We start from the raw sequence: 26,770 nt of genomic DNA on the forward strand, positions 1-26,770 counted from the left end.
TATCACTTCACCGAGCTTAATAAATCTGCCCCAAAGTACCAAACAATCGGCTTATAGCTGTCATGACACAGGCTGTGGGGTAGATGTATGGAGAAGTGATAAAGTGCCTGGTACTTTATCACCAGCCAATCTGCTCCTGACTGTTGCTTTTCAAACCCAGACTGTAACTTAACAGTCAGAAGCTGATTGGCCAGTGATAAAGTACCAGGCACTTTATCACTTCTCCCTTATCACTGCTTCATACATGTACCCCTGATAAAAAATGCCAACTAGCTGCTGAATGGCTGATACTTTATCTCTCTCCAATCTTTGATAAATCTCCCCCAGTATGTATTGATGGTTTTGGCAGACAGTGTGTATTGCAGGTCTATGTATATAGCGATGCAGGCTATATCCATGTGTGCGTATCTATATGACACTGCTGCTGAAGGTGTATTTTTAGACAAGGAAAGGGCTACTAAAATAACAGATTCGGTTCCTTAAACCACAGCAGACTGTTCCGTGCCCGTGGTCGGGATGGGTGCGGTGTTGGCGGCACATTATGCAGTTAGACCACAATCCAGAGATTGTTTTGCATTACAGGATAAGGATGAGGGGGTGGGGGGGGGGGGGGGGGTCAGGGAGATGTTAGAATGAAATCCAGAAAGGGGGTTATACAGGACAGGGCCACCAAAGACTCGGGGTACAGGGGCATTGATTGAGCAATAGGATGATGCCGTGACTGCTACCGTGGGGAGAAGTTGCAGGCAACCCCTTTGAGCTGCCCGGTAGCTTCCGGCAGGTATGTATGCTACATATCGCATGCAGTCCTTTTACACGTAATCTATCACATGCGATCCCAGTCGTCAAGGCTCCGGGTCCGATATATCCTTAGTGCCGCACTAGCGATCTAGGGTCGCCGATCTGATGCGCACTGGACTGCGCATCGGAACGGAGCTTAAACATCTGATTTGGCAGTTTTCATCCGATTAAATCGAAATCCGATTAAATCGGGCAAAATTGGAACAAGTGTATGGCCAGCTTTAGTGTTGTTGTCTATGACTTCATATCACAATGTAAACAGATGGAATAGGGAATAGCTGAAATACAGGAGTATGTTGCTATGTACACAGATGGAATAGGGAATAGCTGTAATACAGGAGTATACAGCAATGTACTCAGATGGAATAGGGAGTAGCTGTAAAACAGGAGTATACAGCAATGTACACAGATGGAATAGGGAGTAGCTGTAATACAGAAGTATACAGCAATGTACACAGATGGAATAGGGAGTAGCTGTAAAACAGGAGTATACAGCAATGTACACAGATGGAATAGGGAGTAGCTGTAATACAGAAGTATACAGCAATGTACACAGATGGAATAGGGAGTAGCTGTAAAACAGGAGTATACAGCAATGTACACAGATGGAATAGGGAGTTGCTGTAATACAGAAGTATACAGCAATGTACTCAGATGGAATAGCTGTAATACAGGAGAATGCTGCTATGTACACAGATGGAATAGGGAATAGCTGTAATACGGGAGAATGCTATGTACACAGATGGAATATCTGTAATAAAGGAGCATATCACAATATGCACAAATGGAATAGGGAGTAACTAATACAGGAGTATACAGCAATGTACACAGATGGAATAGGGAGTAGCTGTGATACAGGAGTGCAGTATACTGCACTGTACACAGATGGAATAGGGAGTAGCTGTAATACAGGAGTATACAGCAGTGTACTCAGATGGAATAGGGAGTAGCTGTAATACAGGAGTATACAGCAATATACTCAGATGGAATAGGGAGTAGTTGTAATAAAGGAATATACAGCAATGTACACAGATGGAATAGGGAATAGCTGTAATATAGAAGTATACAGCAATGTACAGAGATGGAATAGGGAGTAGCTGTAATACAGGAGTATACAGCAATGTACACAGATGGAATGCGGGGAATGCAGTACACTAATTTTGGGTATAACTACCTTGTATCTGTTCTGGGCTCAGTCTTGCTATGGTATACTTAATAACATGACCCATTCCAGTCCAAAGTTCAAATACAGGAGCCTTCACCAACTGCCAGTGAGTCCTGGACTGTAATGTTTGGCAGAGTATAGGGTAGAAGTTGGTGCCGGCTTCCCTATTTGAATTTTGGACTGTGCTGTAGTCCCACATCTACAACTGCCACTGGCAAGAAAGTCCAGGAACAGAGCATGTTGTCCCTCCAGCAACGGGTCATGTTGGAAGGTATGCTAGGTGTATGACCTGAAACAGTCTTCCACAACTTCACCTTTTGTAGCACATTTGTTACAGAATTTGGCTGTTCCTCACCCAATTTTAAGCATCCTACACTGCTGTTTCTGTTTCAGTTAATGACTGTGTTTCAACCTACATATGAAATTATCGTTATCACCTGTTTGGTATGATTGGTTAATCTTAAACCTGACTGTAAACCTACGAAATCCCTGACTTTGTACCTAGAAGAATTGATGCTGCTTTAAAGGGAAAGGGCGGTCACACCAAATATGGATTTTATCTGGTCTCTATCAATAGACTCATTGGGAATAAATGACAGGCTATGGAAGCTGACATTTCACTCTGTGTGACTCCGCCGTTTGCGTTGCATTACCAGTTCTGTGCAATTCTCTGCAGCGTTGCAGCCTGTTCCTACCGTGCCCCATGTAACAGAGCAGCCTCCTCATCGCGGTGGCCTCCGATGTGCTGCTCCGATGTTTAAGCATTCAGTTCACTAATGATCACAAATTGCAGAACATAACAGCCCCAAGATCCATGTGTTGTGTACAGTCACATTTCATGTAATGAGCCAGATCCTGGCACCAGCAGCGCCCTCATATCTGGCTGTGGCCATCTTTACAGACACTGCATCTGTTGCCATGGTAACTGGTGGGTGGGAAAGTGGGCATGGAGCCCCGTACATACTGTCCAAAAGTAAAAGTCTTTACATGACATCAGCAATTAGATGCAGCATTGTGTGTCACTGTGTATAGATCGGGTGTATGTGTATCTTGCCATATCCTGTATTCCATTATTAACCATTGGAGGACGCTACGGACGAGGAGACGACCCTGACTTTTGGAGAGAGTTATGAAATCTTGGGGGAGATAACGGGGTCTATGTACTAAGCCTTGGAAAAAGGTAAAGTGGGCGGGGATAAACGACCAGCTGATCAGCTCCTAACAGTCATCGTAGAAACACTGGGTAGATGTCATGGAGAAGAGATAAAATGCATGACCGGCCAATCGGCTCTTAACTGTCAGTTTTAAGGCTATGTTTGAAAAAAATAGAAGCTGGTTGGGTAGTAGTTTTATTACTCTCCACATTCTCTTCCTCCAAAGCTTAGTAAATACACTCCGAAGTGTGAAACCAAACAGCTCCCAACTGCCATTTTAAAACACTGCACACTTTATTTCTCTGTAGGGGTTAGTACATAGACCCCAAAGTGTCAAGCAATCAGCTTTTAACTGTCAGTTTTCTAGCGCAGCCTATGAAAAAATGACTGGATAAGGTCGTTGGGGTGACCTGTATTCGGTCGACATACAATGGATTGACACCCTTAAGTCAACAGGCCATATGTCGACACATATAAAAGGTCGACATGGTTTTTTTAAAGGATTTTTTGCAAATAACACTATACCCCCGGGGATACGGTCATTGGGTCACCAGCAAGTAAGTCGACAAGCATTACTGTAGGTCGACATAAATAATATAGTGTGCTGAGTGTAACTAGTGGTAATTTCCTCCATGTCGACCTTAAGTCATGTCAACCTAATTGTGTCGACCAAATACTTGTCTTGCTGGTGACCTAATGATCCATACCCGTTTGCCGGGGCTGCGAGATGCCGTCCGATTTTTTTTTTTAAGCGGCAATCAGTTACATGTCATACCTCCTTTAGCGCTCACTAAAGGGTTATGTCCTCATTTCAGTATCTAACAAACAGCGCTAATTAATCTATGGTCCGCCTCTCTGCGCTCCTTAAATATGTGTTCATTGAATGCTGCATCTGCTTCAGTGTTGCAGCCTTGGGGCTGGTGACGTGACTGAGGCATGAGGCACCGTGCAAATTGATAGGTTATATATGAGCTACCTCACAAAGCGTCTGTTGTCACTGTGTGCGGTGCAGTGATGTAACAGGGAGGAACGGGGGAAATTGCAAAACCTTTTTTTTTTTTCTATGCCTCGGTCCAAATTTTATTATAGAGCATTAGGTTGGCACGTTGGGGCGGACCTGGGCACAGGGGCAGCGGGTCAAGTCAGAAGGTACAGATGGCAGGCGATGTGTAGAGACATAGGGTTGTATAATAGGAGAAGGATGTTTGGGGGTCTGAAAAATGTGGCCCAGCATTTCCTGTCGCCTCCCACCAAGCAGAGGCCTTTATAACACAGCTGCTTTCCCATGACCCCTGATGCTTAACCCTGTGTTTGCCAGGCCCTGTACAGCACGCATTGCATACCGCTGCAACACTTCTGTAGCCGACATCTGGGCACATCCACATTCCGTTAGGTAGAGCCAGCCATTGTTATCAACATGAGGAAATCATGTCCGGTGGCGCCCTACCAGTGGCCAGGAGCGGTACTGCCTCGGCAGATTCCGGTGGGCAGAAGTCCCTATAGGGCGGGTGCGCTGCACCAGGATCAAAGCTCTGCAGTGTTTTAAAGACTCCTCCTCTGCGATGTCTATTTTAAACTGACGAGGATATGCATTGGTTCCGGGCTTGTGCGATTTCAGTTGGATTCCACCAATAGAACAGAAGTGTGCATCCGCTGACAGCCTGCAGCGGTCCCAAAGCGCTGCACAGGTTACAGATCAGTTGTAATTAGACTGCATGCTCCGTGACCAAACGCGGATTACGATGATGGGTTTTATCACATGTGGATCGCTAGGGGATTAGAGGACGCACCTATGCAGACAGTTCTGTGTTTGTTTTCATTCACACTAGGCCTGATTCTGATTAGGAAATCAAGCAAAACAAAGCAAGTATTTGTGCTCCTGGGCAAAACTGCGCTGCACTGCAGGTGGGGCAGAGGCAACATGTGCAGAGAGATTTAAGCTGCGTACACATTAGACAATGAAGGCATTTTCCTACCTATGCACGATGGGCCTGATTCAGAGTTGTTTTGCAAAAGCAAAATCTTTCTCAAGTGGCAGTTCAATGTTGCACTGCAGGTGGGGCAGATGTAACACGTGCAGAGAGTTATATTTGGGTGAGGTGTTCAAACTGAAATATAAATAGCATTGTTAAAATAAAGCAGCCAGTATTTACTCTGCACAGAAACACAATAACTCACCCCACAATAACTCTCTCAGCACGTTACGTCTGCCCCACCTGCAGTGCAGCATGGTTTTACCCATTTGAGAAGTAACTGTACTTACTAGACCCCTGTCGGGATTCCCTCTATCGGGGTGCCAGTGTCTGTATTCTCCCAGCACCCCCCTGCGGACCATGCTCCGTAGATAGGACCCCGGATCATAAACCTGACAGTCCTGTCATTGCACAGTAGGCTGTTACCGGGAGAGCTGTCCTTTGCTTCATGCATACAGCATTAGTAAACGCCAATTTGCATGGTTTGATTGGTTGCCATTGGCAACGCCTCCCCATTTCAGTTTTAGATTCTTAATAAATCTATCCCTTTGTCTCTGGAATGGCAGGCGGTTATTACCGTGGCAACGATCCTAAACCTCTGTCTGCCTCCAAGTCTCCTTTGCTCAAATCCAAAAGGTTTAACGGTATAGCTCCAGCCATTGTGAAGAGGGATCCGAAAAGATCCCTCTGCTTCATCGCATGTCCGTATTTAAAGAACAGCTACCATGTCACCTTACGCTGTATGAGGGCAGCAGTGTGCTGGAATGCTGACGCCAGCGTGGGAGGTATCTGCGATAAATATTATCGTGGCCTCATAAATGGGCCTGCGGTGTCTTCACTTATCATAACTGTGTGTATAAGTGTCCTGCACAGAATTCTAGCTGTCATGAGAATCCCTACTAATCTCTGAACAATGGTGCAGGAAAATATATAGCCCTTGGCACCTGTACAGTTCATAAACGCCGCTCCTATGGCTGCTAGGTGTGTACGGTACACCCAGAACCCAGTATGACGGCGTGGAATGTGGTCTGGCGGCTTTCTCTGGGCAGATCATGCGAAACCATTGTCATTTATATAAGCCTAAGACTATTCCTTAGGTTCATCTCAATTTACTGCCTGTCTGTTACCTGCAGCGTGTGTCATTTATTGGCTTACAGTTTTACACCAACAACCTTAGCTGGGTACACACTGGGAGATATATCGTCAATGATACAAACTATATTGATCTATATAGTATATATCGGCCAGTGTGTAATGTCAATATCATTAACGACGTGCGTGGCCCTTAACGAATCCCGATGCCGACATCTGGCTAGGGGGCAAACAAATGATGTTGGAATCTAAAAGTCAATCATGATGCCGTTTTTTTCATGGTTTTTTTTTTTTTTTGGTCCCGAATGTCGCCATGGACACCGAAAAAGAGACGGTGCCTCGCTGCGCTCACTACACTATTCTATTCTCCCCCCATGCCCTAGTGGACGGTAGTGCATGAAATACCACCTGTCGGCTCAAAAAAAAATATGTTGACTGACCTTCAACAGTATTAAGGTCGACACCCAGTGCATGTCGACCTAGCAGCCGTATACCCACGGTTTGTCCACCACTCTGTCAAACGTTGATTGTGCTTATTTAAATATTCATAAACAAGAATGAGGAAATAATTAATCGTGCCTTAAAATAGGACATATTAGGGTCAACCACGGAAGCTTGCATTCCAAAACATTCATGTGTTTACAGTTCTAGAGCGAAGCGCGTCACCGGATTCTCCATCCGAAGAGCTGGCTTTGCAATTTAACTCATTTGAGAGAGGTGTCCTCGTTCTTCCTGCAGGACACTGGGCTTCTCTGGATTTTAACAAAATGATTATAATGTTGGTACTCGCGCAGTTTCATGGTGGCAGCTTGCCGCCAGCTCCTTCCCGGTCCGTGTCCCCTCGCGGGGCTTGCCAGACTTTATAAAATCAACTCCACGACGACGTGGGTAGTGGGGGTATGAACTATACACATCGCGTGGAGCTCATTTTACAAAGTGTGGCGAGCGCAGTGGGACGCGGACCGGAAGGAGCGGGTGGCCAGCTGCCGCCGTAAAACTACACAAGTACCTTCATTTTTGTAGCTGGAGCTGATCCCATTGATTATTGTACCAAAAGTAAGTGTTAAGAAGGTAAATGTTAAATGAAGTTCTAATGCGTCCCACACTATATCGGGGATATTTAATATGTGCAGGTACCGCCCTGATAAACAGGTGTCTTTTGGAGCATATCATGCACATAATAATCAAAATTGTCAGCTCCTAGGACCAGGGCCTTCCTCCCTCCGGTTCTCTCAGCCCTCCTTTTCCTGCACCTCACTTACAGTCCTCGCCCACACACTGGCCGTGTTCCGGCGTTGCGCCCGCTTGTAGCCGCTCAGCGCCCTCGCCAGCTCTCAGTCTTGCCGTAGCTATCGATGATGTTCCTATCCGTATACTAGCTGTACTGAAATGTAATTCTTACTTGTGTCCTTTTTATGGTGTGGCTACTATAATGTTCTGTTTAACACTAACTAAAAAAAAAAGTGTTGCGGTTACCCATAGCAACCAACCTGGGGAGGCAAGTTCTCAACATGGACATCATTCTGCTTTGACATTTACCCTTTATTATCTGCTTCCTCTTTTTCAGCCACTGGGCTCCAGTGTAGAGACAGATATCGGCTCTGTGTCCAGGCACAAAAAGAAGGGGTGAGTATCGCTATTGGTGATATACATAAAAGGTGTAGGTGCACGCTCAGTTGTCGGCCACACCACTTTGCCATAGAATAGGGATAAGCAGCCTGTGGAACTACACCTCCCAGCATGCCCAGGTCACATGTCCTATCAGCAAACCTGTGCCAGGGCATAGTTCCACAGTAGCTGGAGTGCCACAGGTTGCCCACCCACCCCTGTCATAGAAAATTCTGGATCTGCTTCTAAATTAGCCCAGCTATGCTTTCCTCCTCTCGCGCACCCTCTAGGGATGGCCAGCGACCATCGATGGTTTATGGCCGATGTCAAAAACTTTTGCCAGATAGATTCCCTCCATCGATGGCACAGCAGAGCCGTTGTTGTGTGTTTTTTTTCTGAAGGTGCCGGAACACAGAGCATAAATCCGCCCCCAAAGCCCAACCCCCATGTTCTGATTCACCCACGGGCCAGTCAGTCACAGAAAATGGATGACCACCGATAGCTAAAACTATTGATGGTCATCCATCACATAGTTTGTTACCATCGATGGCTGGTTGCAGTATCGCCATTGATGGCAACTGCACCGATGTCCACCCCTAGCAGACTCTCCTTACCCCACGCGTCTCGCTCTGTGAACTGTACATATGACTGTGTGACATCCCCTTTCTCTATCTCAGACAGAAGCACAAAAGGAGTCATCTCGGCCTGTTCCGCCTGTGGCCGTCTCAGTCATCACACATTGCACGGTAATTCTCTCCACACAATATACCACTGTTTGCTTTTCTTTTTATAGTTTGTTACCAATGATGCCAGAAAATATGCATGCAACAGGACAGCTGACTTCTGACTGAATTAAGATTGATAAACCACCAATTATACTTGTGCACAGGGACAGCAACAATAAGCGGGGTATCGGGGGGGGGCACTGCGGACTTGCTGATGCCGATGTGCCTGCTGCCCAAATTATTACTTCACTGCGCACATGGGGCAATCAGAGGCGCTGCCGCCTCCAGCCAGCAAAATGCATTAGTGTTCTTATTGATTTTTATTCATAATCTGACAACTTCTATTAATGGGATTTAGTAAGCAGTTTGCAGTAGGCCCACAGTCACTCAGGGCATTGTGCTTCACTGTACAGATCGGTGCCTGTAGGATCACAGTGTGTTCTGTGCTTTGTAGACCACAATGCTTGTCCGCCCTGAACGAGAGACGCTTTATTGGCTCTGAATAGACGTTCAAATGGGGCAAACGCACTGGGCGATTACAGCCTAATTTCTAATCCAGCTGTGTGTTTGGCCCCCCCGGCAGTCCGCAGTCCCACGTGTCGCTATCGCCTGACTAGATTTATACTGCCTGCTGTATAAATCTACTCATCGCCCGTGTTCTATCTTTTGAGAACATGGGCAGTGACAGATCGCTGGCTAAGGTCAGAGGCTAGAATGTACGACTTACTTCCGGAACTCCTGCAATGTTAGGGTGTGACTTTTATGGGGATTGCAGTCATTTGGTCTACAGCATGATGGTCGACAGTCATTCGGTCGACAAGGGAAAAGGTCGACATGGTTCTAGGTCGAAAGGTCATTAGTTCGACAGGTCATTAGTTCGACAGTGTCTAGGTTGACATGGGGTTTTTCACTGTTTTTTGAGCCGACATGTGCCGACAGGCGGTATTTCATGCCCTACCATCCACTAGGGCGTGGCGGGAGAATAAAATAGTGTGCCGAGCGTAGCGAGGCACCGCGCCCGACGTATAGCGAGCGATGCGGTGCACTTTAAACTGTGTCCATGTTGACTGTGTTGACATTCAGGTAAAAAACAGTGCAAAACCCCATGTTGACCCTTTGACTGTCGACCTAGACCTTGTCGAACTAATGACCTTTCGAACTAGAGACCCAATTATCCCAATCCCTTTTATGCAGCATTTGCAAATCAGATGCAACTTCTCATGGTATTTAGACTACCTGTAGGAAGCCTGCATCAGATTAACCGCAATGCGATGGACATAGTATAACCATTGCAGGCAAGGAAGTTTAGGGAGCGGAGTTAGCGAGTCTCACACCAAACAGCTCTATAGCGTCAGACATCATTAGAGCTGGTTTGTTTTGGTGAGTTTTATGGGGGTATGCAATCCTCCACCTCTATTTCGGGATCACGGCAGAATGAGCCCAACTTTAAAATGGTCGGGCCCATTCTGTCGATAACGGCCGTGGATTGTCGCAATCCCGGCCGTATATTGACAATCTGCCGTCGTTTACGCCGACACGCCCCCTTTTCGCCGATCGGCCAATTTGCTGACTGGCAAAACGGGCCAGGATCACGGCTGTTGGAAGAGACTGACAGACGTGATCTGGGATTGCATACCACCCATAATGGCCAATGTGTAAATTCACTTACACGTAGAAAATTAGAGCACATTTGTAATAAAATGTAAAAAAAAAAAAATTCTAACCTTTAAAAATGCTAAATATACTTTGATTTGTTCAAATAGGTCATGTACTGTTTTTTCATATATTTTTTTCTGTTTAAATGCATCTAGACCAGGCATGTCCAAACTATGGCCCTCCAGCTGTTATGAAACTACAAGTACCATCATGCCTTGCCCCAGTTTTGCTATTAAACTATGGCAAAGTGTGCTGGAATTTGTAGTTTCACAACAGCTGGAGGGCCACAGTTTGGACAAGCCTGATCTAGACGCACAAGCAGCTTTTGCTGATTAAAGTTACATACAGCATGCCTATATACTGTATGTAACTGGGACTGGATCTGCAAAAAAAATTGCTACAGTGTTTCCCAGCCAAACAATGTAACATTATTTGGAATATTTAACATGGGCAAAGCATCTGGATCCAACTTTTTAACGGCCGCTCAAAACTGAAAGTTTTCGACTTCAAGTGAACTCAGAGGGCTGTTTCACACAGTACGGTTCCTGCCGCACGGTGAAATCCCGCACGGCCAGGGAGCCGTGCCGCACTCAGCAGTTGTGAATGGACACTATTGTGTCCATTCACACGGGACGGCCACGGCCCGGCCGCACGGCTGCAGCCGGATCCCCCCACTGGAAGGGACGGCTGCCGGGCTGTGGCCATCCCTGCCATTATAAAATTCTGAGTGCGGCGCGGCTCCCTGACCGTACGGGATTTCACCGTGCGGCAGGAACCGTACTGTGTGAAACAGCCCAGAAGCTATTACATTGACTTTGTGAAATGTCTGTTTTTTGACACTTCACCCAATTGGACCGGACTCAACTCTTACTGCAGACCAGGCCAGGGTCTCTCTCACTGTAAAATGGCCGTATCCAGGTGTCAGCTGAGTGATCTCTACCAAGCGCTCGCAAAACATCCACTACATGGGAGCCTCATGACGTGTACCAGGGGTTCTGTGGAACTCTGTGATGGGCTTCTACATCTAAAGATATTTTGCGTTTCCCTACTAAGAGGGGTTCAGTCAAAATCCCCCCCCCCCCTCCATGGCCTGCTGTCACTAGATCCATGCATAGACAGGACTCCAGGACATAAACCCAAAAGTCCTATTATCGTAAAGGACCGCTAATAACAGACAAGCTGTCCTTTGCTTAATCTTTGTGCATATGGCGTTAATAAATGCCGATTTGCATGCATAAAGTGGCGGATCCTGCCTTATGGTATGCAAATACCCAACATTTTTTTTAAAGCGGCAATCATTTAAGGGGTGAAACCATGCCTTGAAATGATTGCCGCTTTAAAATAAAGACTAAGTTCAGCCGGCACTCTGCACCGAGGACTGTTACCTCTCACCACTTACGTCCGATATACTTCTGGTCCCAAGAACATGGGAGACTCAACCTGTATTTCTATAATTTACAGTATAGGTTGTGCAGGCCCCTTGTGTAAACTCTGCTCATAACCTGTAATCTACTGCACTTCGCTAATGTGATATATTAATGTTTTAATATCCTCTTATCATGTCTTTTTTTTGCCCTCCCATCATGCATCTCTCAATCACAGGCCAAGTGTAGATGAAGTTGAGAGCTGGGGACAGTCTTTTGATCATCTCCTATCTCACGCATGTGAGTAAAAATAACTTTTTTATTTTTATTGGTTTGTTGCTCTGAGGCCTCGTACATACGGGGAAAACAATGCTCATTATAGGTGTAGACGAGCGTGTCCTTGCTACAGCAGTGCCATAAAGGCAGGTTAGTAACGCGTTTCGCTTCATCGCCGAACCATAGTGTACTACGGCCTGATTCTAATATGGAAGTAAACAAACCATATTTAACATGTGCAGAGAGCATTAGATTTGGGGAGGTGGTGTTCAAAGTAAAATCTAAACTACAGTGTTAAAGTTTTCCCATATTTCTGTCCATGCAAAAGCGGCCACTATTTACCCTGCTCAGAAAATATAGAAATATATTTGCTCACCTAGCAGAACGGTTTGATCCATTACATTACTGCTGCAATCGCGGCAAACGGCCTGTTTTGCCGCGCCAAATCTCGTGTTATTCAACTTGCGCCGAACCTCGTTTTTCGAATCCACAAAGCCACACCAATTGCCAATAAGCCAGTTTGGAATGACATTTGGTGTGACTCCCCTCTTTGACTTTTGAACTGTCTTCAGAGCCCCCCCTCTGGATCCGCCAATGGATTACACTGATTAATTTGATATGCGAGGCTTGTATATCTGTGTGTGAATAAGTCTGAACCATTAGAAGAAGTGATATCATGCAGTAGCCGCGGCTGTTTTCAATGCTAAGCTTCATATACAGACTTGTTCGCGCACCGTTATAAAAGTGTTGCATGATATCACATTAATCTTAGCTTAGCGCAAACCGAGTCGCCCAGGATCTGTCGCCTCCCCCGTGCCGGGTGTCTCGCGCTGCTTGATGAATGGAGGCTAGGCGAATGCGGACGCATCCAGTTTTCCAAAATGTTTGTGTAAATCTCATTCACGGTATAATAAATGGCAATATTTTATTTAGATTTAAGATCACTCATTAAATGCTTAATATGAATGCCCGTGTGTACGAGGCCTACAGTATGTATTCTGTTCCTTCCTTTATTGCCTATCCTCCTGATCCTTGTACCTTATTGTAATTGCTTGTTTATTCCTTTTCCCTTCATTCCTTCCTGTTATCTTCTATCTCCGTATGTCTTCAATTATCCTGAAGCAAATATTGATGTAGATTGGAGTCAGCTCTGTCTTGTGCTGGGGGATGATCGTTCTGTCAGTCTGTATCATCCACTGACTCATTGCTGAGTATCTGATCTGATCCGTCCTCTAATTAACTTGTTGTCACTGAGGCCTTTATCAGGGATTTAAATGAACATTTCTTGGCTGCACCATCTAGAGCAGAGCTGCGCTGATGGTAGTACTGCAAGTCCCAACAAGCCATGTTCTTTTGTGCAATAGTTATGCATCTTCCCGAGGGGTGTGAATTGAAAGATAGACATTGTTTATGTCGACAGTCATTAGGTCGATGGTGAAAAGGTCGACACATAAAAAAGACATTGACAAAGGATCGACACATTATTATTATTATTATTTTCACTTTTTGTCTGTGTCGACGCCATGCTTCGGGCATGTTGCCGCCCACCACTTCCACTACTTTACCATTCTCACTAGTGGTAGGAAAAGAAATTGTGAAAAACTCATGTCGACCTTTTCACGTGACAACCATTGGCATGTCAACCTTTTTTCATGTGTTGACCAACAGTGATCGACCTATTGCTACTGATCAAACGAAACCACTGCTGGTTGGCAATGGTAAAGTGTGGCGCATCAGGTGTCGACAATGACTCCAAAAAATGGGAAAAAACTCATGTTGACTTTTTCACGGTTCAGCCTTTATTGGTTGATCTCTTGATTGTGTCAACCTTATGCAAGTTGACTATTGTCTGTCGAACTAGACACTGTCTATCCCTTTAATCTATACCCTGGATACATCCACTTCTGTTTGTTTTTATCTTTTTTTTTTTTTTTTTTTTTTAAATTGCTCCACTCTTTAATATTTTAATATTAAAGGCCCCCTTATAGTGGACATTTCCCAAAGTTGTTCGCTTTCAGACCACACTCTAGACCCGGGTTATTGCCAGAGGCGTAACTACTTTTTTTTCGCCCCCCCCCCCCCCGAAATATTAACCCCCTCCTTACCCGTCCCCATTGCCGTCGGCGCTTCTGCCTCTAACCCGACACGCAGATCTGTGTCGGGTGACGGGCGGTCCCCGGCTCCGGCTGCAGTGCTCATATAATAACAGACACTCGGAAAATGGCTGCCCCCATACAGCATTATGGGGGCAGCCATTTTCCGAGTGTCTCTTATTATATTAGCACTGCAGCCGGAGCCAGAGACCGCCCGTCACCCGACACAGATCTGCGTGTCGGGTTAGAGGCAGCGGCAATGGGGTAAGGAGGGGGAGGGCAGGAGTCGGGAGCCGGGACCAGGTGGCAACTATAGTCCCGCAGACCCCCCAGGCGCCCACACCTGCCTAGCGCCTCCCCGCCACCGCGGGGGCTGCGGGACTATAGTTACGCCACTGGTTATTGCCATGTTCTTGCGGCCCCAACATGGGTCAAGGTGCGGTCTGAAAGGGCCACCACAGGTCAAGCAACACAGGAGTTCAACCCTGGTAATGACCAGGGTTGTACATGGCTCTGACCCGTGTCAAGTGCATTGTGAACGGGTGCCTGGGTCGAGCGACCCGTGTCCCGTTCACAGTATGGAGGAGCACTGTCATCTCCAAGTACTGCCTCCTCCCAAGCCCCCGATGACGCGCCTCCGCCCCATGTGATGTCACCGACATGGCATATTGCCGTGTCGGTGCTTTCAGACCGCATATGCTGTGTCACTCTGTTGGGACCCGTGTCCTAATCCCGTGTGCGACACGGCATTTGTGGTCTGAAAGCAGTATCAGTTGCCCCGACTTACAGAAGTCCTTTTCCCAGGAGTCTCTTTTCCCAGATCACGAAGACCCCATCTTATGCGCTCGCCGCGCTTCGGGTTCGCGTGGATCGTGGGGTGGCGTGCGGGAATTGGGGGGACATTTGGGGGTTGATTCTGCCTATTTGGGCTCTGTGGCCCATTTGACATTGATTCCTGTGTGAGGGTCGCGGGCATTGAGGCATTGGATGCGGAGTCGCGGTCGATCTGGCTTTTTGGCATTGTTCCCTATGGGAAGGTCGCGGTGATCGCGGGCATCGCGTCGCGGCCGTTTGTGTACTGCCCGCGATGTCGCGATCACCGCGATGGGCGCCGTTCTAGGTAAAGAGTACCGTAATTTGTTATGTGTTTTTGATTATAACTATGCTCTGTAAAGCGCTGCGGAATCTGTGTGCGCTATATAAGAAACTGTTAATAAATAAATAAAATAAATATGATTGTACCAGTTCATTCAGGCATAGTGTTATTCTGAGATCTTGGAATCTCATTAGGGTAAAGCACCATAATGACCAAATCAGGAAGCCAAGGCAGTTCTCTGTTTTAGATTAATCATGTCTAGACCATCCATTGTTCTCAGTTTCACAAGCTGAGAACTGTTCTATTACTGTAGATCGCTAAGAATAAATGAACTGTAAGGTTGAGTGTTTTTACCATATTTTCATTGAAATGTCATATGTTGCTCACAATGGGGCAGATGATGTATTAGGCCTAGTGAAGAGATAAAGTGGAAGGTGATAAAGCAGCAGCCAATCAACTTCTGTCCCTTTTCAAACAGCTAATTGGCTGGTGCGTTATCCCCTTCTACCTTATCTCTGCACCAGCCGTAATCCATCTGCCCCATTGTGTTTTGTTCCTACCCAGGTTCTCACCATAGTGCACTCTTCGCTCTATTTCTTGCCTTGCAGATGGGCGGGCTGTTTTTCGGATGTTCCTCCAGTCAGAGTTCAGTGATGAGAACCTTGATTTCTGGTTGGCTTGTGAAGATTACCGAGACACGCACCCCAACTTTATCCTCCACAGCCGAGCACGCAAAATCTATCAGCACTACATCGCGTTCCAGTCCCCGAAAGAGGTAATATGTAGTGCTAGTTACCAGCCTGTGACAATGACGGAACAACATCACAGTAATGTTAGGCTGTGTGTCCTCAAATGGAGCAACAATTGAATTGCTCCATTCGGCGCCATCTAGCGGCCAACGGCATAAGCAATGCTTGAATTCCCCCCAAAGAGGTGAGGAGCAGTGTTAGCATTTCATTATATAGGATGAGCTAGTGCAGTGATAAGGGAGGAGGCCAGAGAAGTAGAGGGCCATGGCAACCAATCAGCTGCTCTGTATAATATTATAGTATGCAAATTATAGATGTTACTTCAGTGCTGATTGGTTGTCATGGGCCACTTCTCCTCCCTTATCACTGCTTCATATATCTGGCCCTCTGTCTTGTGCCTCATGATTTAGTGTTTAGGACCTACCTACTGTACTATAAGTTCCCTGATCCTTCAGAAACCAGGAGATCTGAAGAGTGCAGAGGTTGCTCCCATCAACCAATCGGCTTCCACCAATCATTTTACAGAATGTACTTAAATTGTAAACAGATCCAAACTTGTTCATTTCTCCTCTCTGATACATTTCTTATATGGTTCTGAATCACACAATTTCCCCCATAGAGGGTGGGTGGGAAGCAAACAAAAATAATCTATATTTATTTATTAAAAACTAGTTGAAAGCCTGTCAAAATGACAGCTTCTGCAATGTACTTTCACTTTGAGCTGTGACCGTTTTTACTTTCACTTTGAGCTGTGACCGTTTTTACTTTCACTTCGAGTTGTGGCAGTTCTTACTTTCACTTTGAGCCCACAAACTCTCTATCCCACCCCCAGTCTCTATCTGCTCCTACCTCCAATCTCTGTCTGCACAGCTCTCTCTCTCCATACCCAGCAAGTTTGAAACCGATAAGTTTCCCTGCAAAAATTGCTTTCACTTTCTGTTATGACATCTTTTAGCACACAAAGGAGTCGTTTTGGTCCGTCGAGTGACCTCTAGTGGTCAGTGACGGTGCTAAAAGTCAACAGGCACTAGGTCGACACCCATTTTAGGTTAAAAGGTCGACGTGTTTTTTGGGGGGTGTCGTTGCCTTGCTGCTGTCACCGGTAAAAGCTGCATGTTTGGGAATGTGGGTCGCGTGGGGCGACATGGTGACCTGTGCGGTGTGTAAGTGCCCCTGTAAGGAGCATGTACATTCCTATGAGTGTTTCCATATTACCACCCGATCGCGTGCAGCAGAAGCTTCCGTATTACCTGCGTCCTGATACTACTGCTGAGATAGGAGACAGACAGGTTACCCACACAGACTGCTCACAGTGTCATTGTGGGGGAAGGGACCCCCCTTATTGCTGGATGTCCCTTGTTGGCATAAGTGGCAGTAGGTACGATGGGCGAGACTCGTACGATGGTATCCAGCCTCGGAGATAGAATGGGTAAAAGTTACCCTAAACATCTCATCCGTTTCTTAGGGGTGTATGTACTAAGCCTGTGGCAAGAGATAAAGGGCCCGATTCAGACCTGTTCGCTAGGCATCATATATTTGCTGTCTAGTGAGCAGGTTAGCATAATGCCGCCAAACGCACGCCCACCCGCTGCCTGAATCCCCCCGCTATGTTGCAAGCAGGTGTAATCTTACACATCCGCTAGCATTCACCTACACAGAGGAGAAATCAATCGATGGTTACTTACCATCGAATGATTTTTCCTCTGTTCGCAGAGAACAGCAACCCAGCAACCATGTGACGTTATCCGAGCAGACCGCGGCACGCCTGCGAGCGCACATGAAACGCCGGGTGTCCGACCCAGATGAAGGCGCCCGTTGCGGGGGTGTACATGCACATGCGCAACCCCCCCCCCCCCCCCACCACCATCGGGGACAAATTCAGACCTGTGCAAACAGCTGTGAATCGGCCCCAAAGTACCATCCAACCAGCACCTTACTACCAGGCTGTGTTTCAAAAAATGACAGTTAGGTGCTGATTAGTTGGTATCTTCTATTTATTTGTTAACCGCTTCTTACACAGCGCACCAAATTCCGTTGCGCTTTAATCTCTCTTCAAGGCTTAGTACATAGGCCCCTAACTGCCATTTTAAAGACTGTGCTAGATAAATGACAGAAGCTGATTAAATGCTTTGAGCAACCGATCATCTCTTTCCCCCCCCCCCCCCCCCCCCCCTGTATAATGTACTTTTTTTTTTTACGGGGTGAGCGAGTTAATTGTGTTTCATGGCTTCTATCAGACTGAAGGATATTACAGAGGAATTTACTGTTACAGGATATAAATATCCCCGTAATGAGCTGAGACAGCGCCGCGCAGTTCCGCTGCATTGAATGTTATCGCAGCCTGAACCCTTCCACGTCTGAATCTGTAAATGTTGACGGTTCTCTGTCGCAGAGAATCCGGCTACAGATCTCCTCGCTCGCCTTTAAAGGGCATTCTTCTCCAATGACAAAGGAGCTCTTAGAAGAGTCTTCGGCTTAGTAATAATGTTTATTTTATGCCGCTTTTGTCGAGCGGTCGGTGTGAAATGAATCACCCGGATCTGCCCTTTTCCCAGGCTTTGCAGCTGAAATATCCCTGCCTTTCCCTTAGGCCGCGCCGCGTCGAGTAAAAACTGCTTTAAAGAAGAAAACTCTTCTCTTTTATTGCTTTATCTATATCTGGACTCTTGTAACCTCTCTTCCAGCCGTGGATTAGACTTTGATCTCTGCTGTCCTAAATCTATAATGAATTTGCTCCGTTCTCGGTTTTATAATGCTGTACTGAAGATCACATAGACATCTGTGGGAACACAAGGTCACATGCGACCGCTCCAGGGCGCGGACACTCCCACTGCTGGATAAAACCCCCGCTGGTGGATGAGGCTAAATCACAGCCTATTGCAAACAGGGCGTTAAAGAAATGAGCTAATTAAAATAGATGATCAATATTTGAAAGCCTTGCCGTAAGCATTGTAACTAGGACTTGTTGGAAATGAGACTTCTGTCTTGAAGTAGCCGGGTTTTATCCTTTTGTCTCCGTCCTCTTACAGATTTTTGTTTGCTGCACTTTCACCTCTGAGCTTTTCAGCAACGCTATTACATCATCAAGTTGAGTTGTTTCGTTGTGGTATGACACAGGTCTTGTGTGATTTATGACCCAAAATAAAATAAAATACGCCTGATTAGGCATGGGTCACTGGGATGCAGTCATTTGGTCTACAGCAGGCATGTCCAACGTTGGCCCTCCAGATGTTTTGAAACTACACATCCCAGCATGCTTTGCAATAGTTTTAGCATTCTCTAATAGCAAAACTGTGGCAAAGCATGCTGGGATGTGTGGTTTCACAACATCTGGAGGGCCAACGTTGGACATGCCTGGTCTACAGCATTATGGTCGACAGTCATTAGGTCTACACCATTAGGTCGACATGGGAAAAGGTCAACATGGTTCTAGGTCGAAAGGACGTTAGTTCGACAATGTCTACAGTAGGTCGACAGTCAAAAGGTCGACATGGAGTTTTCACTGTTTTTTTAGCCAACATGTGCTGACAGGCGGTATTTCATGCCCTACCATCCACTAGAGCACGTGCCCGATGCATAGCGAGTGATGCGAGGGGATGCAGTGCACTTTTAACTGTGTCCATGTCGACTGTGTTGACATTCAGGTAAAAAAAAAACAGTGAAAAACCGGATGTCGACCTTTTGACTGTCGACCTAGACAATGTTGAACTAATGACCTTTTGACCTAGAACCATGTCGCCATAATGACTGTCGACCATAATGCTGTAGACCAAATTATCCCAACCTGGGTCACTGTAGGTCGAATGGCTAAGATTGACAGGGTTGGAATGTTGACAGTTCAAAGGTTGACTTTTGTCCCGAATGTCGACACCATCTAAACGTACCACGTTCCCTCGCCTGGCTCGGTACGCCCGCCATGCTTCGGGCGCGGTGCCTCGCTGTGCTCGGCACACTATTTAATTTTCCCACCACGCCATAGTGCAGGGCTGGGCAATTGCGGCCCTCCAGATGTTAAGGAACTACACATCCCAGCATGCCTTGCATCAGTTTCAGCATGGCCACATAGCAAAACTAATGCAAAGCATCCTGGGATGTGTAGTTCCTCAACATCTGGAGGGCCGCAATTGCCCAGCCCTGCCATAGTGGATGGTAGGGCATCAAATACCGCCTGTCGGTACATGTTGGCTCAAAAAGAAGTAAATGAACTCATTTCGACCTTTTGACTGTCAACCTTGCCATTGTGGACTTAATGCTTGTGTCGACATTCCAACCCCGTCGACCTCAGCTGTGTCGACATAAGCCCTGTCGACCTCAGTGGTTGATCCAATGCATGTCACTCAAAATAAGGTACGTATCCTGCCTGGTTTATAGGAAGCTTTGGCTGATAAGCCCAGAGGGAGATTTCAAATGAAAGGATGTAAAGAAAGAGACGCAAGGGTCCCTGCCAGCCAATGAGGGCGTCTGGTGGTGGGACACGCCTTTCAGGCTACAAAAGTAATTATATAGCGAATATCGTTTGCATTATCTTAAATTCGGTATGTAAATTAGCTTCCATATGTTGATAGCAGTTTGTATATTTTTAAAACTCATTCATTTTTACTGTTCAAGTAGGTAAAAAAAATTGTAAAAACAAATTGTAATAAAGTCTGGGATTTGGTAGGCAGATGATCTGCCCCCCACGCGTTTCGGGCAGACAGACATTAGTCACACCACTTCCTTAGGCCATAAAAAGGCTCACCGCCCACGGCCAGTGATTCCGAAACATGTTTGTGTGTCAGAAAATGAGATCTATTTTTAATTGAACATTTGGCGAGATAGAAAAAGAAAGATGATACTGGTGTGTAAGTCAGTAGATCCTGTTCTAGGTGTAGACTGCTGTCGTCAGAGTATGCAGACGATACTCCTGGCGCGTTCCCCTTTCCAATACACTGTTCAATCCAGCTCAGAGTTTCCCGCACCGTTTGCGGCTAAGAAACATCAGAACAACCATTGGGTATAATTGTACCGGTGGGTATTCATCGATATTATTATTATTTTTTTTTTTTGGAAATCTTTTTTAAATCGATATTGTTTCAGGGGGTGCAATTTTTGACATTCATTTTTCAAATGATCGCTGTAGATCCATTTTCAACTAAATAAACTAGATAGAGGTTGCTGAAAATCATCTTTTCTATAATAATATTATTATTATTATTATTATTATTATAAATATACACACAAAGGAATTTTTTTTAAATAGGACTGATCGAAATTGCCAATAACCTTAGTTTCAGGAAAGTCTCCCTGTGCATGCTGGAAAAAGAGGTGTGGCCTCATGAAAAGGGTGTGGTTTTGCAAGAAGGAGGTGGCTACTTGCTACTCTCACCATGCTTCGGGCACGGTGCCATGCTGTGCTTGGCACACTATTATCTAACTCTATGCCCACTGCTTTATAGCAGGAGCTATGTTGCACAATAGCATTACATGAACTACAGCCTACACTGGGGGAAACCCGCATCTCCTGAACCCTCGGAGTGTCAATAATGGGGATCGGCCGACAAAGCCACATCCGCTCCAAGTGAGTCCATGCCCCTTTTCAGTGCACTAGGTGCCACATACAGAAGTGATGCTTCTGTATTGTATTTACAGTCCAAACTATAGGCAGAAAACTGATTTGAGATTTTATATATATATATATATATATATATATATATATATATATATATATATATATATATATATATATATATATATATATATATATATACCCGGAGAGGGCAGTTTCAAAGTCAGCAAGTATGAGTCTGCACCCGTCATATATAGCCACCAATGTCTATTAAGGCACAATAATACTACAATACCCTATCAAAAACAGCTAGGGAAATTGTAGTCCTTTTAACAATAGTAATAATAAACTGATCATTTTGATAATTTAAATGGTTTTTAGACATTTTAGAAATTGTAAACTTTAGCAAATTGTGCATCCTGCTTAATTATAAGAACGAATGAAGTCCCAGTTGTTCATTGAGACCTCTAGGTGCAAGGGTCGCCAGTTTAAAGATCCATTGGGTCTCAAGTTGGAGAAGTTTCTTCCCCCTGTCACCGCCTCTCTCCAGCGGCGGTACATGGTCAAGGATCATATATTTGACAGAGGACAAGGGATGTCGGGCATGTGCGTAGTGACAGGCAAGGGGCTGATCACTTCTACCTTTGCTGATGGCAGTGCGTATGGTGGAGCGATGTTGCACCATGCGCTCCTTGAATTGCCTTTTAGTCTTGCCTTTCAGTCTTGCCTTTCAGTCTTGCCAATATAGGCCAATGAGCACGGACAGAAAATAATGTACACTACATATTTAGTTGGGCATGTTAGATGATGATTCATTGGAAAATGCTTCCCCGAATAAGGGTGGGATACAAACGAACCAGTTTGCATAAAACTGCACGATGTGCACTTTGGGCAGCGGAAACATCCCTTTCTGGTTTTACCCAGAAATGTGCTCACTGGTTTTTTACCCATATTGGTGATGTCAGTTTTCACTAGGTGGTCCCTAAGATTTTTTCCCCTTCTGTAAGCCGGCATGAGGGACATAGCCCCAGGAGTTGAGTGCCAGCTGTTCTATTTATTTTATATAGATAGATAGATAGATAGATTAGTACCCAATGATAATAAGTCTTTCTTTTTTGTAGGTTAATTTGGATGCCAACACGAGAGAGCTTACAGAACACAACCTTCTACTCCCTACGCGCACAAGCTTTGATGAGGCCCAACGTAGGATATATGGCTTGATGGAGCGTGACTCCTACCCCAGATTCCTACGCTCCGATCTGTACCAAAGCCTGCTCCACCCACCTAACGGAGCCTGCTGAGGAAAACAAATAGCATGATGACATCGAGGATACAAAGGAGTCAGCCTGTCCCACCACATTTGCCCATGCGGACAAATTTCCGGAAGCTGAATGGACCAACTTTGAATGGTCATTTTGAAGGACTTATGATCCATATCAAGGAGGTCAGATGTGCCAAAGCCTGTCAGGAGTCGCCATTTTGATCAATAAGTTTCTCTCAAAGAATGCCCCATTTTGACCCAGGATGGACCAAATTTCTTCCGAGCCGTAGCCTGCGGGGCTAAGCCATTTGGAACAGTAGAGCTTTTGCCAGTAGCCATTTTGAATCAGAAAGTTAGCAATGGCATCTTTTAATTCAAGAGGGAGTTTGTCGTGTCAGCACTTGTTGGTTGTGGCTAATCTGAACACTAATGGATGTACACAGAGCCATTTGCTATTTCTTCCGGACCAAGAGATTTCTAATTTGCCAAGTCTGGCTTGATAAAAGCAAGAATAGGCTGACATTGAAAGACTTTTGGTCATTACAGACAGCTTGTCTAAATTTATGGAGCCACTGATACCAAGAGACGAAGGTCTTAGAACGTAACAATGGCCATTTTGAGGACTATTTATTTAATTAAAATCTTTTATTGATTTTAGGCAGATTGCAAACAGTTCTATAGTTTTTACTCTATTTTGGTAAATGCCATGGTAGACCATTCTCAATCTGGTCACTGTGTTTTAATTTAACTGCATTTGGCAAAAAAACAAATAAAGACTTTCACTTTAACAGCCTAAAATCTGTTGAAATTTTGAATTAGAAAATATTCCACAGTTGCCATCGATTTGTCCCTGTATTCTGCTCACACTTGATGGAAATCGGCCATTTTGAACAATGATGTCACATGAGCCATCTGCTATTCTGAACTCGGATAAATATATATGTATGTTTATGAAAGGGACTGCAGTTTGGAAAACTGTTGGCAGAATATGCCACTCCTATCCCCAAAAGTCTTCACCGTTCTTAACAGTATGGATAACCTTCGAAGCCTTGCGCCTTTTTCTTTGCACTGTTAATGCCTTTTGCGCCTTCTCCGCCATCTCCAATGCCTCCATATTGATGCACTGAAGCCATTCCCCTCTCCATTATGCATGTTCCTGCCTCAGTTTCAGCGGCCATATTAAACATGGCCCACATAGCTGTCACCTCCTAAATGTCGTTCATTTTGTGTGTGTACGTTAAAGCTCTCATCGCTTCATACTTGTCTGTAGTCATCATGTTTTAAATAGTGTCGGCCATTTTGAATTCCCTTACTTGGCAGGGATCCAACGCTCCACCAGTAAACCCGTTCCTTGATGAAGGACCTGTGAACATTTTTTTTCTGTTACAGTCTGCTTCTGAGCATCATTCCCTCATGACTTCCCTGCTTGAGACCTGTGGAGTGTTGTACATCATTTATTTGTGGTTATAAGTACAAAATCAGGAAACACGTGGTTTTTGGTTTATGAAGTCTAAATGTTTTTATGAGTAAATCTGTAATTAGTCCTACGCACTGAATAAAGATATGCAGTATTCACTGGTGTCCATCTCTTGTGTACATCTTATAGAATCCAATAGTACTGGCCTATCATGTCTCTGACTGTTATATTACAGGCTGTGCTTGAAAAATGTCAAGAGCTGATTGGTTGGATAAGGGATACTTACGGTTTTTTGGAATACTTTAGTTTTTTAATACTTACCTGGTCCCCTGGTGGTGCCCCGATTGTCCCACGGAGGCCTTCAGGATCGTCTTCAGCGGTCCCAAGAGTGCACTGCGCGAGTGCACCGGTGATGTCAGCAGTGCGCCCGCCCACTCACGCAATGCACTCCTGGGACCACTGAAGAAGATACTCAAGGCCACCGTGGACATCTGGAGACTTGGTAAGTATGAAAAAAGGGGCGGGGGGGAACGTCCCTCCCTCACCAATGTATGACCTATTCCTAGTGCAATGACTCTTGTGCTCCCCTTCGGTTGGTCTGTCCGAGTCAACCCATCACTAAAGTAGGGACCATTGGCTGGGCTGTTAGGTAACATAGACTGTACAGTTAAGGACATTATGGCTGGCATTCAATTATCTGTGGTAATCAACCTCAGATAATTGCCCCTCCTTGGGCTATTCTATTGTCCCTAATGCCGGCAGTCAAAGAAATAACCTGCCTGATCAGCCCCCTTTTTTTCACGAATAAGCAAAGGTCCGGGAACATTCTGGATTCTCTAGGGGGTAGTCAATGTTGGGTCACGACTGTCGGGTTGGCCCGACAGCTGTGACCCTGTGCCACTCTCTGTCTGCTTGACTGAGAATTTGCAATCGGGATTCAATGTCCCGCCTGCCAGGGGGCGTGGCCGTGGGAAGCGGCTGGGAATCGGCAAGCTGCGGCTGAGAGCTCGTCAATTCCCGGATGTTCTCAGCAGAATGAGCCCGACTGCTTGTGAAGTCGGGCTCGTTCTGCCGAGATCCGCTATTCATTGCTGTTGGGGAAGACTGCATTGAATAGGGCGCCACAGCCATCTCCCCCGTCAGGAATGGCTGCGGGAGATTGAATTCCCCCCTTTGTGTTTTCACACAAATACAGGGTATAATTGAACTAGTAAGCCCGCTCAAAGCAAAAGCTTCGAAAGCTAGTCTGCTACCTTCTGTGTTTGTACATATGTGAGAAAGAGATGTAGTTTCACGCTCTGCCTGCAGATGGCAGTCTTTCGGAGACTCACTGACACTAGACTTATACAGATGATCGCTCAAAGTAAAGCACCTGACAAACGCTATTTGGGGGACAACAACCCCTATATAATGAATATCTGTGTTTGTATATGTTTTTATAGTAGTTTATGACTAGCGTTGAGTGCATGGAAGGGACTGATTCAGTTGGAACGTCAAAAAAAATCATAACTGTGCCATTGTAGAGATGCTCTGAATTTACAGTGACGTATACAATATTAGGATTTATTTACGGATTAAAAATGGAACTGTGCCCTGAATTATTTCCAAATTCCCCCAGTATTGGGCATGATCATACTCCCTGCAAAAAATCAGGACTGCAGAAAGATAAATGTATGTATTTCATATTAATTGCAAGGAGTCAGAGGCTTTCTCCTGTTCGAACTTATTGAGTTGTGTCCGCTTTACCAGGATCTCCAAAGTAACAAGACCACGAGTATGATGAGGACCAGCAGTAAGGTGAGGCGTGCCACTTCTATGGCTGTATGGAGTAGGCTTAGGGGTGCTCCAGACTTCGTTGTGGAGGCTGGGAGATAAATATGAAAAACATAAGAGACGTTTCGTTAAAATCCAACTTAAAAGGGAAATTTTTGGAATGGGGGAACAATACGTTATCCGGTCAATAATTTAACACCATATGCTGGACATGCATTAAGGTTGATAGGTACAAAGGGTCAACGGTTGACCTGAACGGTCAACCGTGTTTAAGGTCGAAGGGTTCACGTGACAATGGTCTACACATGTATTTTTTACATTTTACAATTGGGAATAGTAGCGGGTATAGATGGAGAGGTCTATAGTGTCCAGGTCGATGTCACTTATTTACAGGTTTTTATGTCCATGTCAACACCTGTCGGCATGATATGGAGTCCAAAGCATGAAATAGTCCCAAAAATAAATAAAAACGGAAAAACTCATGTTGACCTTTTTATTTGTCGACCCCTGCCACATTGACCAGATGCTTGGGTCAACGTTCATCAACATCGACCTAGGGCATGTCAACCTTTTGCCAAGTTCAACCAACTGCATGTTGACCTTTTGTTATTGTCGACCTATTGACTGCCAAGATTTCACCTAATAAACAGGATAACACCTGTTGACATTACCCACCGTCAACCTCTGTGGGGATGGGGGAACCTTTGACCCTCCAGCTGTAGTTAAACTACGCATCCCAGCATGCCCTGCAACAGTTTTAGCATGGTCAAATAGAAAAACTCTAGCAGGGACGATTTGTCTTCAATATCATACCCCAAAAATACTATCCTTTCACTTGTGTCTTATATTAAGGTCGACATACATTGGGCTACAATTGAAGAAGGACATACCTTATGTCGACACCTGAAATAGGTCGACATGGCTAAGGTCGGAAGGTCGACACAAGCATTACGTCGACCATGGGAAAGTCGACAAGTGGGAGCACAGCGAGGCACCATGCCTGAAGTATGGTGAGCGCAGTG

The 26,770-nt window shown here is 45.5% G+C and overlaps 1 protein-coding gene across 1 annotated transcript in view; it reads left to right on the forward strand.

Moving 5' to 3' along the window:
- Positions 1-24,133, forward strand: part of LOC146036968 (regulator of G-protein signaling 8-like) — a 41,333-nt gene extending 17,200 nt beyond the window's left edge. The window contains exons 3-7 of the mRNA XM_083160795.1: positions 7,753-7,811; positions 8,471-8,539; positions 11,777-11,838; positions 15,612-15,778; positions 22,419-24,133. Coding sequence (XP_083016921.1) covers positions 7,753-7,811; positions 8,471-8,539; positions 11,777-11,838; positions 15,612-15,778; positions 22,419-22,598 — 537 coding nt within the window. The 3' untranslated portion in view covers positions 22,599-24,133. The remainder of the gene's footprint in view (positions 1-7,752; positions 7,812-8,470; positions 8,540-11,776; positions 11,839-15,611; positions 15,779-22,418) is intronic.
- The last annotated feature ends 2,637 nt before the right edge of the window (positions 24,134-26,770 follow it).

The sequence above is a fragment of the Crinia signifera genome, chromosome 9, assembly GCF_055691185.1.
Source record: "Crinia signifera chromosome 9, ASM5569118v1, whole genome shotgun sequence".
NCBI lineage: Eukaryota > Metazoa > Chordata > Amphibia > Anura > Myobatrachidae > Crinia > Crinia signifera.